Source organism: Rhagoletis pomonella, unplaced genomic scaffold (genome assembly GCF_013731165.1).
Source record: "Rhagoletis pomonella isolate Grant_MI unplaced genomic scaffold, Rhpom_1.0 Rhpom_scaffold_00002, whole genome shotgun sequence".
Taxonomy (NCBI): Eukaryota; Metazoa; Arthropoda; class Insecta; order Diptera; family Tephritidae; genus Rhagoletis; species Rhagoletis pomonella.
This window is the reverse complement of record NW_023458556.1, coordinates 44,111,772-44,125,533: the sequence shown is the minus strand read 5'-3', so window position 1 is coordinate 44,125,533 and position 13,762 is coordinate 44,111,772. Positions and strand designations below refer to the sequence as shown.

Genomic DNA, 13,762 nt, shown 5'->3' with positions numbered 1-13,762 from the left:
TGTGATATTTATTTAGGGTAGTTCTTCGTATCGGAAACACCATTAACCAAAAAAAAAACAAAGCAACTTAACAGTACACTAACCTTTAATTCGGGCACCAGCACAGCATCACCATATTGATCGCGTATAGTCACAGTAATCTGAGTGGGCCAGCCGTAACGCAAAGGCTCGGTTATTGTGTTCAATTCGCATCTGATTGGAAACGTGACGGGGAAATTATTAAAAGAAAGGACTAGTTAAAATAAAGCAAAGAAAAAAGTAAATGACTTACTTATTAGGATCGAGGCGTGATTCCGGTTGCAGCCAAGCAGCCAAACGAGCGCCAGATGAACCCGGTGCGCCACTAATGAAATCTTTAAGAAATTGACGTTCATTTGATTGAGAGCTGAAAGAAAGAAAAGAAATAAATTAATTGCTTCACACAATTACGCAAACGTATAGCATAAGATTTATTTATTAAGCAAATAAAGTAGTCGATTCACTTTACATTTAACAGGTGTAGTGGCTGTAAAAATTTAACGAATTAAAACCACAACGAGCGCACATCACAGCCAACGGCCAAGTAGACAAAAATGAAAAACGCAGCCATTAAAAGAAAATCTTCAAATCAGAATTTCATGTCTACAAATGGGAATTCTAATTGTAATTCCGAGCGCGACTGAGGCAATCATTATGAACAACAATTTGAAAACCATTTCTCTAACTGGCTCAGCGGCGGCATTCACCTTTGTTCTTTATGGTTTCTTTTTAAGATTTCATTTTAATTTTTTTTTTTTCAGAGCATTAACTACTTTACACGTGGATTGTTGTGGGAATAATAAAGCCTACCCTTTTAGCCCTTTTTGTGATAACAATAAATGAACTGCCTTTAGCTCACCGTCAAACTGTCTGTTCGCTGCTTTGGAGTTTCCAAGCCAACAGAAACGGCAATTAATAAAAGTTCGGCAGAGCCAAAAGCGTTAATACTACTTTTGTAGACACATACTTTCAACATACATTTCTACAAACATGTGTATATAGTTTTTATATTCCTATGCATTTGTGCAAATGTGTATATGCGTCCAGCTATAAATTGGTAGTTATTTTTTTTCGGTTAATTTTATGGCTGCTCCCTCGTACGTCACAAAGTCAGTGCAGTTAAAACGCACAACACCGCATATCCCGGCGTGCGCAGGCGCTCTTTTCTTTTCAGTACATTTATTCCCTTCAGCCATCATATTTTTAGGCTTTGGCTCATAATCGCCGTACAATCACTGAGTTATTCCACAAATGATCAGTTCACAAAGTGATGGGAACGTGTCGTACGTGCGCAGACAAAGCAAATGGCCAGAGGAGAAAAAAGGCAGTATGACGTGCTAGGCACAATAGCAGGAGTAGTGATATTCCGTGCTACACACACACACACACATCATACATACATATGTACATACCCTGTAGTCAATATACCTTCTAGTAGATTAGCTTTTATACCTTGATGCAAAGTCTGACTAGTTCTTTAACAGGTGCATAAATATAAACTAATGCAGAAAATCTTAAATTTCGAGGTATCAATGCCACAAAGAAAAATTGAAATGGTTATGCCCCCTCAACTGGTTTAAGCTGATGCAGAGTCTGACTAGTTTGTCATTTCATAGATGCCACTGCATGGCCTAACAATTGTCACTTTGTAGCATATCTTTGTGTTAAAGATACCGGCTGTTAAATGAAAAAATAAAAATACAAACTTTGTAGATGAGCTACAAACAAAACTGATAGTATGATTGTTTAGATCTAGTATTTTTCTCTGCAGGGTAGTTACTTCAGCCCACAATTTATGTGTGTATGTATGTGCATACATATGTACCTTGAAAAGTAGTAAATCGAACACGGAGTGCATGAATGAAGACTATAACCCGCGTCTGCGTTGCTGAAGCTGATCTCAGCTGGATATGTGTAGAACAAATTTGTGTTTTTATTTACCAGATTCAACTAAAAGGGCAAATCTATACTTTTAGATTGATAGTGTACAAATGTAGATATGTATATGTAAAGTGCCAAAATCCGTCTAAAGATTCAAATTAACAAGTAAAAAAAGTATAAGTTCGGGCGAAACCGAATTTTATATACCCGGCGCAGGTATCAAATATTGTCGTTCCAACCTTCTCTGATCATATAAGAGTCTTATTTAGTTTATGAGTTTTAGTCCGATTTGAATAATTGCCTTTCCGTACCAAGGTTATTAAATGCACCTATTGTGGTAAAAATTGATAAATCGGTTACCAAGATACACATTTGTGGTCAAAAGTGGGCGGCGCCACGCCCTTTTCCCAAAAATTTATAATAATCTAATTTTTTGCTCAGTGTTTATTGCAATAATAGATGTTGAGTCAATTGGCTTCAGTAGTTACTGATTTAACGCAGTTTATCGCATTCGCATCTGCGGATGTCTAAAATTCCACATTCGCAACATCCCTAGTATGTATGTATGTATACAAAGAAATAGCTCTACACTTAACGGCTTATCGAGTCTGTTTTTCCCTTGACACGTATGCACCTATGTAAATGCAAAAAAAAGCAAATTAGTACTCATAATGAATGAAATTGAAGATTTCATATCTTTAAGATAAATAATCAATTTGGAGATATCGTTCAGATTTAATGGATGTGCAGCTCAAAAACCGTAAAAATTTAAAAACCATTGCAGGTCTCAGAAACGCAACCGATTTTGGATTAGGTGCTGGTTTTGGAAACATATTAAGACTAGGTTTTAAAAGCCGCATTGTCTAAGAAACGATAACAGACACTGTGAGCGACGTGGAGCGCAGTAAAAAATTTCCATACAAAAAAAAAAGGGTTGTCGGAACACGTTGCCGACTCCTAAAAATGCTTTTATTTTAAAAATATTTGTAGATAAAATTACTTTAACTGGCATCGCAACCCAATAACCAAAACAATTGTTTAAATACGCATTTGCTATAACTTCAAAATGAGACTTTCTTCTCTTACAAAACAAAAAGTTGCGGATCAAACGTTGTTAGTGAAAAGATATTCTGCCGGAATCCACAGTAAAATCATTTATTTTTTAGTTTAACTTCTGTCCTACAATTGCCACGTCCTTTTCTAGGTGTTTGTCGCCTAGAACAAAAATATTCCTGAAGATATGTTTTTACTGGATGGGTATTCATTTTAAAATAATCATCAACAAAATTTACATTTCTGCAAATACACGTTTTTTGGCACCTTACTAATTGATTTACACTGAGAACTTATTATTTATGATAAGCAAATATTGGAAAAAATTTTTTGATCTTAACTATGTGGATGGATATTAATTAGTTGTATAGTAGAGCACCGATGTTGACGATTTTCTAGGTAGACATTGTATGATTAATCAAGAAATTTCTCATTTTTTCTGTTGCCGGTTAAAATTTAACTTCTCGTTAAACAAATCGAAATCGAAGTCAAAGCACCCGTTACCCGTTAACTTTACGAGGCAGTCTAGAAAACGACCTTCAATGACGGAGTTTTAAAGTAAAACTTCATATCTGAACAATCAGTTGTATGGGAGCTGTCATATAAACTCTCTAATGATAATAAGTGAAAATAGTGCGAAATTCCATGTTCCGAGCTGCATAAATGAGGGGGTTATAACGCAAATTCTCATAACTGAACAATATGATATATGGGAGCTATATGTTGTAGTGGTCCGATTTTGTCGGTTGCAACAAATGATTAATACATTTTGAAATTTGCGTTCACACAGACAGACAAACGGAGATGACTAAATCGACTCAGCTCGACGCTCTGATCATTTTGGAATACTTTTTTATGGGTCTATCCCTTCTTCTTCTGGCACTAACAAACATTAAGGGCCGGTTACTCAATGTCTGGTTAACACTTATCTCCGGTTAAACATAGTTATCGACGTTACCGACTCCCTGTTGTATGCATGGAGTCGAAGACGTCGATAACGATGTTTAACCGCAGATTAGTGTTAACCAGACATTGAGTAACCGGCCCTAAAGTTATAATACCACTTCATCTTCATGAGAGGTATACAAAAATGGGAGCGCAAAGAAGCACAATTCATATTTTATATAAGGTTCTAAAACAGGACTTTCTTCTAGTAACTTATAAATAAATCAGAAAACCCTACTTACGGGTATACTTGCATATAGACAATAAGAAGTTATATGCAGAAATGAAATGCCTCTCTAGAAGCAAACTGACTACATATTTTTGTAAATATTCAACAGGTCTCCTCGGCCAAATGGTTGACTAGCACTAAAAAATCGCTTAAGAATAACTTCTTTATTACAAGATGAACATCTATGGTAAGAAATTGTGATCAAAACTGATTTAATATTAAACATACTATTTGTGGTTACATATGTTCCGTATGTGTGTCTGCAATCAAGATCCGAGCTGAAGTCATACAAAAATTCCTGCATAAGTAGTAGGTAATGCAAAAGAAAGTCATTCATTAAATGGTTTCCGTATTTAACATAAAATCTCATTAGATTTTATTGTACGAGGCACCTGTTATCAGGACAACTCGACGCATAGTACGCGAATTGAATTTTAATGAACTACAAAAACATGACGCTAGCAACATACATATGCACACATGTATGTATAAATGTATTATCTATTGGGGTGTTCACAGTACGTTCCAAATTGTGACATTTCCTAACTAACGACACCGTCTGCATTTTGTCACACTCAAAGGTATATTTTTTAAGCGTCTACATTTTTCAATTTCGTAGCAAGGTTCCACTATTACAACACCATTCAGATTTTTTAAATTTATTGGGGATGTTTTTCGTTCTTGCTTTTGATTTAAGCGCATTGGCTGATGAAAACAAACAAGTCATGGTAAAGATATATAGAACAAATATTAGCAATGGGTAGTTAACTTAAACAATTAAAATTTTTCAGAACCAAAATCGAAAGGTAACACATAAAAAACGGAAGTAAAGAAGAAATGTCTAGCAAAACCAGCAAAGTTTTTCGACGACTCCTAGAAAGGGGTGGCCCCATTCTGATTCTAAAAAGGTCTCAAAATGTTGACGTCGGCATTTAAGACACAATTTGGAACGAACTATGAACACCCCATATGTTTTTATGTACATACAAACGCTTTGCGATAAAAATCCTGAGTGCAGAAAATAACCAGATACAGATTAGGAGAGCGATATCAAATAAATCAGTTAGCAAAAGAAAGAAAGAGAAGCGGTTTAATGCAAAGAGAATTAAATAATTGAGTAAATGATTTTTTATGACATGCTCTTCACAATTGAAGTAGTCAGCTTCTCTTTCACTCAATCCGCAGCCAACTCTCTCTTTTGACGATCAAAGCAGAGATCTGATCTGATCAAAGTACCTCTTTTTTAGTGTTGTTTGGCTTATCACAAGTTTCAACATGTAAATTTTCTTCGGAGATATACAAATGTACATAAGTGAGTGTATGCACCATATGAATGAATACCTACGCATAGTTACCACTACAGTAAATCGAATTGGTACGGAACTCACGCCGGCCTTACTAAAAAACGTACAGTACTGATTATTCATCTATCCCAATTCAATGCTTTCAACTGTCTTTTTAATAATAATTGAAAGCGGTCTGTGCTTCAATTAGCTTCGAATGCTGAGAGTCTAGTCGCAGGGAATTTTCATTTGTCGTGTGGATGTCGCCGTCATCATCTTGAAAGCAAGAGTGACCAAGGTTTTTTTACTAATCCAGGGGAGCAGCCACTTTTTCGCCAGATTTTCCTTATGTCACTGTACTAAAAGTGGGTAAATCGAAGTGATATCGCGATTTTTTGGGTTATATTAAAACGAATTATGTACATACTTGCTAGTAAAATTTTGAGGTTCTTGCAACAGACAATTTACTACTGGGCATTTTCATACGTATCGCTCATTTACTAGAAGAGTGTCATAATCCGAAAATAAGATGCCAAATTAAATATGCAGAAATGACCGTTGCCTCTTCTTCTTTGTTGTATAAAAATTGCATAGCTGTACCGATTACCAGTAGCTCGCCAGAACAAAATATGTATTCATTTTTACTATGGGAGGATATGTAAATTCAAAACATCAAAGTCGTTTTTCTCGATCTTTTGGTTTTTTGAGTTATGACAGTCTTTTAGTAAATGAGCAATATGCCCATAAGTATGTACATAAGTGTGTAGGGTGGAATAAGAAGTATCGATATAAAATTCCTTGTAAAATTTTGACTTGCATTTCCTTTTCATGCTAGCCCAATGTGCATATCTGATTGGAATAATGTTGTAATATACATACATAGGTAATATATATACATGCATATGTTTATTTATAGCTACGAGTAAAATAATAGCAGCAAAATTCTAAATTCGCTAAAAATTACCGTTGATTTTTTTTTTATTTTTTTTTTTGTCGAGGGTGTTTTGCTGTTTTTCCCCATTTTTTTTTTTAGTTTAGTTACCTTTTGTGAACTTTGTGCAAGCTTTGAAACTTTTATTTATGTGGTTTCTTATATGGATCGACACACATTTTAAATGAAAGTTATTAACAATAAGTAAATAAACATAGATTGCATCATTTTGAATTTTGCTGCTATTATTTTACTCGCAGCTAAGCGTACATCTGAACATTTTTTATTCTCGGTATGCAGCATGCATTTGTATTCCGCAGAGTGTAGTGGAACTTTTTGACTTTTGAGTATTTTCAAAAGCGCATTTTCGGAAGTTTTTTACACTTTTATTTAATTTTTTGCTAAATTTTCTTAAATATTTCTTTGTTTTAATTTGAAGAGGCTTTAAGGAATTATTGGGATAAAACATGACACCGACACACCTGCAAATGATACAATTATATTCATTCATTTTTACTTCACTGATATATAATTTTATTGGGGTTTATAGATATGTTATAATGGATGTACCTATGTAAGTGCCTCTTTATCAAAAAAAAAAAAAGAATATTATAAAAATAAAAGAAACGAGTACATGAGGAAATCAATAAATCTAAAGCAACCACAGATATAGCCGTCATATCGCGGCAGCAATCGTATTCAGGTACAAACCTAAACATATACGGCAAGTGTAGTATCTACTATTGAAAATTTTTAATTTTGATGGGGTAAATTATAATTGAAGACTTGACATGAAGCAACTGAATGCACATGCATACATACAAACATATGTATGTATGTGGCTTTGTACACTCCAGCGTAAAAGGTGGGGGAATCAACGCCTCAATGCTCACTAACAACTGTGGCAATATTAAATAGAGCACATGGGCCCATACTAGCCCCATATACTAACTCCCTTCGAACAATGTGACTTCGGTAGGGCAATAGTATATAATATGAAATTCCATATGAAACAAAATGGGGGAAAAAACCGCTGAACAAGTTTTGGTATCCACCACCAATCACCAGCATAGCAACACCTAAACTGTTTTGGTTTTTAATTTTCATTTTAGTTTTGTGGATTTGTACTTTAAATCACGCAAACCTATAAAACAAAACACTTGATGCCACGAAGTCATGTTTGTTGAAGGGAAGAAATGCGATGGTAATGCAGCAAAGTGGACGCCAGCCTACATACACATACATATGTACATCTACGCGCCATGTGCAGCTATCGGACAGTGCTCCCATTTGTAACAAACTAACCAACGCCAAACTAAACTCAAAATAAAAATTTTACATGCCAGCAAATATGAGTGTACGCTTTTTTTCCATAAGTACATACATGTGTAGGTATCTATGTATGTAAATACATACTTTTTTCAATCGCTGTAAAGAAATTATTATTTGATAAGTTTGCGGCACGGGGTTACTTAATAGCGGGAGTTTAGCCTTAGCGGCCATTAATGCTAACTGGCAATTATTGTGACAACAAAAAATTTAGAATATTTTATTTTTTAATTACATACAGTGGGCCATAACACTCTACATGCGGTCTGCTGTCTTGCAAATCTAAAGTGTTATGGACAGAACTAATGATGCAGGTTTGTTTCTAATGATTTATTCATATGCATATTATAAAAACAGATCAGTTTTTCAAGTATTAACCTAGCAAATTAATCACAAAAGACGAGAAAATACTGAAATCAATTATTGAAAAAATTGTGTTCGCTTAAAAACTTCTACGTACTCTTAAGAATAATGTAAGCGCTTCCCCATTCGCGAAATTCAAAGTACTTCATAAGTTCGATCACTTAAAAGTTGTAGTAGAAAGGCGCCGAAAGGCTGTACATTTTTATATCCGAGCGCACTTGTGCACAGGGTATTATACAAAATGCTCAGAATTAAAAAAAAAACCCATGTCGAACTGTCCGTCCGTTTGTCGAGTAAAAATTTACATATCCTAAAGACACTTGGTACACCTACCTCCCATGCAACGGTAGTTTGCAGAAATACGAAAATTAGTAACTACGCAAGCTGATTTACTAGGGTGTTCGACTATTCGCCTTTTTTTCCAAAACCGGTTAATCGAAAAATCGCAATTTGAAAAAAAGATTCCCGATTTTGAAATTAAGAAAAGACTTTACGTAGTTTCATACAGTGAAAATGCTTATGTTGGTATGAAGTCATGACTTCAAATTTCATTAAAATTATTATTCAAAAAGAACAAAAAAAATAAGTTTACAGTTTTTTTTAGATCAAAAGAAAATAAAAATCTGTAAGCATCAATGAAAATGCTCGAAACTGTAAGAATACATTGATTACATGCCATTTGAGTTTGTGCATGCTCAGATTCCTTAAATTCCATAAAAAAAATTTGGTATATACTAGATTTGGCCTAAAGAAAACAAGGGATTAAAAAAGGATAATTTAGGAATTTAAATAATCTAAGCCTGCATAATACTTAAATGGCATGTAATCAATCTATTCTTACAGTTTCGAGCATTTTTATTGATCCTAAAAAATTATATTGACCTCAAAATGAAAGAACTTGTTTTCTTACGTATAATTCCTATGGGAAAATTAAAGGCCCGCCACGGCACCTCTTATAATTGTCCTAGAGAGGTGAGATTCATGGAGGATCATTACTATACCAAATGCTAAAATTTGAGTCTTATTCTGGCGCTTTGCAGATTTTTTTTTTTTTTATGTGATCTAATGTATATAAATGGGACATTACCCATCAACCCCCATGGCTCTGACCAAAATTCTAAGCAACTAAAGTAAACATATAGTAAATCCAAATACTTGTAAACCAATACCCTTTCGATTGCAAAGTGGTGGAATCTAAAATTCAAAATGTCCACGCTGAATTCGCAAATAAGCAAACATTGATTTCTTTACAAAACTGATGGAAAAATGTTGGGTCACGACATATTTTACTGTTTTTGGGATCGCTGGTTACGAATCTAGAGTCCGATTTGCAAAAAAAAAAATTAAATCACTTAGATTCGCTTAACACTTTACAGTCTGGGGTTCTTAAGGTGGCTCATTACGAATCTGGAATCAGATTTTTTATTTAAAAATTCAGCGTAATTTAGAATAAAAATATGGGTACAAAATGAAAGAAAATATTCTTTAGAATTTAAAAGTATTAAATTTTTAATTAAATTTTAAATTTAAATACTGCAAATTTGCAAGGATACTCAAGGACAAAATTTTAAAAGAGCATTTTCAATACCTATTCGTCCTTATGCACCAACAAATTTTGTATTTTTCAATTCTACAGAATTTTATCTTTTATTGGGTACCCATATTTTTATTCTGTATAGCACAAAATTTTTTAGATAATTTTTGGAACTAATCAAGTCTTCCAAATTTCCAAGTCCTTTAAAAAATCCTGACGCCAAGAAAGAAACTAAAAACGCAGTTTTACTATATTTGGCTCCAAGTTTTGGGAAGTTTTTCAAAATTAACTTTTGCTCGGTATAATCCAGATTTTTTTGAGTGACTTATGCCACTTTCAAAATAAAAATTTTCGTTATACCGCTGATTAGTAAAACTTCTCTCGAACAAAACCTCGGCAGTTCTCAACATTTTCAATGCAATTTTATTTTACTTAACAGATACCGCTAAATTCTAATTAGTTTAAAGTATTAAAACAAACAATTACATAATATTTCACATGTACTTATAATAAAAACTATCCATAAGATGTATCCATGTAAATATATGTATAATATAACCGGTTGCGGCATGCAACAATATATATACATACATACATAAGCGTTAATTAACCCATTTTCAGCTGCTTAAAGCGACAACTGACTACAGTACAAACAATAGTGTAAGCATTACATGCCCTCGGTAAGTTCATAAATACATATGTATGTATGAATACATGTGCATACTACGTACATATGAAATTTTTACAATAAATGCATAGTACATTAGTACATAAAAGAGCTTTGATATTTACTACGCCACTGTCACGGTCAATGTACCAGCCGACAAACAACCCACTGGAGAGTATGCAATTGAAAATTTCCAGCAATGCTCCAGCAACAAGTCATAGCCATTTACAAACACATAAAATCAAACAGTTGTTAATACATAAATAATATAGATGCAAAAGAAAAAAATTGTTTATCCAAATGTGCATCTCAATATGAATGAATGAATGCAATTCATTGTCATAGGCAACTAACGAAATTTCTATACTTCAATGCGATTTTCAGCGCAGCATGACACCGCAAACTCTTCTACAAATATGTATTCTTTGCCACCAATAAATAAATTGAACTCATTTATAGTATGTATGTATATCTATTTACATATTTTATGTAGGATTTTGTTCAATTGGCAAACAACCCTAAAATGATACACATATGTATGTAGTTTTTCTTTTGCTGTTTGTTAACGTTTCACTCCCCCTCCGCCTATTATGCCTTATCTAACTGCCTAACTGTGGTGTGCACTTTCAAGAATTGTTATAATTTTAATTGCTTTCAGGGAGTAACAAATATCCGCTTTCGCGCCGCATTTTCATCAACGAAAATTTGGTTTTATCATGTAGTATGAAGAATTTCTTGCTACAAAACTCGAATATCATTGAATGCGTCTACAATACAGGCATGCATATGTATGTACATTAGGGCGTACCAGAACAAAAACGTTCCTCGTCTAAAATATTTTTGAAAGGTAACTTCGAAAAAAACGTAGCCTATTTAAATTTGTATACGACTTCACAAAAAGGAGGAGGTTATCAATGCGTCGGAATTTTTTTTATGTAGTTACATATGTTACCGCATAACTTTGGACCACGTCAACCGATTTCGATAACTCTTTTTATATCGGAAAGTTGGTGCCTCCGGTGTGGTTTCATACTAATTCTGATAGTCGGATCATAAAGAAATTAACGGTAGGTACGCCTAAATTTTTATATGAGAATTAAAGTCGGTTGTGTTTTTGGTTAAAAATTACATGTTCGTAATATCTTCGGCATTTATATTCGGATCTTAAAGTATGATACATACATAGTATATCGATGTTCTTGTCTCGAGGAGACACGGGTTCCTTTTTGTTCCAAAGTTCATTGACCTCAAGTATGTACTCAGTTCTAGTACTTACCCATCAGATCACAGTTCTTATCTCCTTAACGTACCACCATAATGTCAGGAATTTAAAGCTCTCCCAAAATCATTCAACCTTTGCTAAGGAAGTATTTCAATGAATGCAGCCGAACAATTTTAAAACAAGTTTTATTGCCGAATGTAGGTAATACCACAAAATGTAAAAAAGACGACCTCTAGAGCCAAAAGTTTTTTCTTTGTCGAAATTGCTTTGCATAAATTCTTTAGACTCAGATACGGCGAAATTTTTTTGTTTGCTCGCAAGATGGTACGGCTAATGTACATACATACCTAGCTACTTACATACACTATAAAAAAAATTGTGTAGATTTCCTAGCTAAAATGTAGGTTACTGATTTCCTACCTTATTATTCGCGAAATTACATGCTCGATTATTCAACGAATAGTTTGTTTGAATTTCGGACTTTTTAGAGTGCAATATACCTGCTGTGGTGTGCTGTTTGATTTCACCCGTAGAATTTTCAAAGTCACTAACAAAAAGGATTTTTACATACGAAAATGTGTAAACGAGAAAAATACATATTCATCGTGTAAAATTACCAAAAAAATTCTAAAATAAACAAAAATATACTCGATTTATAGTCGCATTTTTAAACAGATTTTTTAGAGTGTACATACATCCATATTGATTCAATTAAGAAATTTAAATATTTCAATTTGGTATATCAAAAACCACCCTAAGAATCAATTTAAATAGTAAGCAAGATTTAAAAGCATATCGTTGATAGATTTTTTTCTGATTTACGCTTCTAATGAATTTACAGATATCATACTTTTGTAGTAATTGGGAAATCAATTGTGGTGATCGTTAGCTCAAATGAAACTATTAACTTTATGAGATGTGGATATAGTCGCGATGGGTATCTTATACTTTCTAGTGAATAGAACAGTTACCAGGTTCAGTTACAATTGGATCAAATCATAGCGAATCAGCCCCTCCAGTGATCAGAATTCAAGAATGGGTGAGAGAACATCATCCTGTAGCGTGGTTATGTTCATTCAATGCTAGATGGTGGCACCGCCCCACTTCGCCGCGACAGTTTTATAGCAGAGCCGCCTCGAAGTCGAGAATGTTTTCCACCGTGAAGTCTCTATATATGAAGCCCTAATCGAATTCGCGATCGTTTTCAATGTGATCTTGACTGACCTACCCCCTATTGCTCCTTAAATAATTCTTTGATACAACTCACCCAATATAGTTATGACTGGAACCAACTCAGTTTGATAAGATATTCTCTTATAAATTAAGGGGGCTCCATACATTCAATCAAGGCGTGATGAAGAAGCGTGATCGCATGCGTTAAAGATACTTCAACTGCAATCCTGGACATCGATACAATACGGTCATCAATCAATATATTTCTCCTCGTCTTCATCGCGGCACCTGAAAAAAGGGAGCTGATTCTAGGTTTACCCCTCCCTGCATTCTATCTTTAAAGAAAAATATTGACGAAAACCATGCTGGACATCTGAATAACTGTCAACATATAGCGAATTTCGATATTATTATTTACATACTTAATGTCGTGATCGTGTATATCTAGTAAGACCTTTACGTGCATACTAATTATTAGTTCACGGTCTAGTCTTCAGTACGAAAATTTGCATTATTCTGCGAAATTGAGTTGCAAATATGAGCAAACAGAAAGTAAAATAACAAAATTAACACTAAATTATTAAGTGTAAATGGGTATAGAAAAATGTACACATAAAGTTAGAAACGTATAAAAAATATACTAATACTACTATGCAAACATACATATGTATGTATATACATATGTATGTAACGACTTCCAAAAGGTGTAAAGTTATTGTTTAACACAAAGAAATGAGTGCATTGACCTGAATACTGGCAGATGGAGTTAATCGATATCTCGACTAATACGAAACAACGGCTGATAAAATAAAATACCAGAAAGAACGTTAATTGTATTGTATACGCGTAAAAATACTGATAAATAAATACACAATTCTAAAATGTAATGCATTTGCTCAAACAATTATGATAGATAAGATTTCGTACCCTAACTCAATTAGTAGGGTAACTTTTTCAAAAAAATTTTGTTATTTTTATAATACAAATATACAGTGGGGAGCAGTGATGATGACATGGTGATTTTTGTTAAATATTTGCAAAGTTTGTAAAGTTAAAATTTTTTGTTATTTTTTCATAAAAATATGGTTCATGCTTTAACCAAAACCATATAAATCAAACTTTCAAACTTTATGC

The 13,762-nt window shown here is 33.7% G+C and overlaps 1 protein-coding gene across 1 annotated transcript in view; it reads right to left on the bottom strand.

Annotated features, from left to right (window-relative positions):
• Positions 1-13,762, bottom strand: part of LOC118733653 (E3 ubiquitin-protein ligase highwire-like) — a gene marked incomplete in the record, with an annotated part of 173,312 nt that overhangs the window by 13,946 nt on the left and 145,604 nt on the right. The window contains 2 exon segments of the mRNA XM_036463150.1: positions 84-192; positions 272-385. Coding sequence (XP_036319043.1) covers positions 84-192; positions 272-385 — 223 coding nt within the window.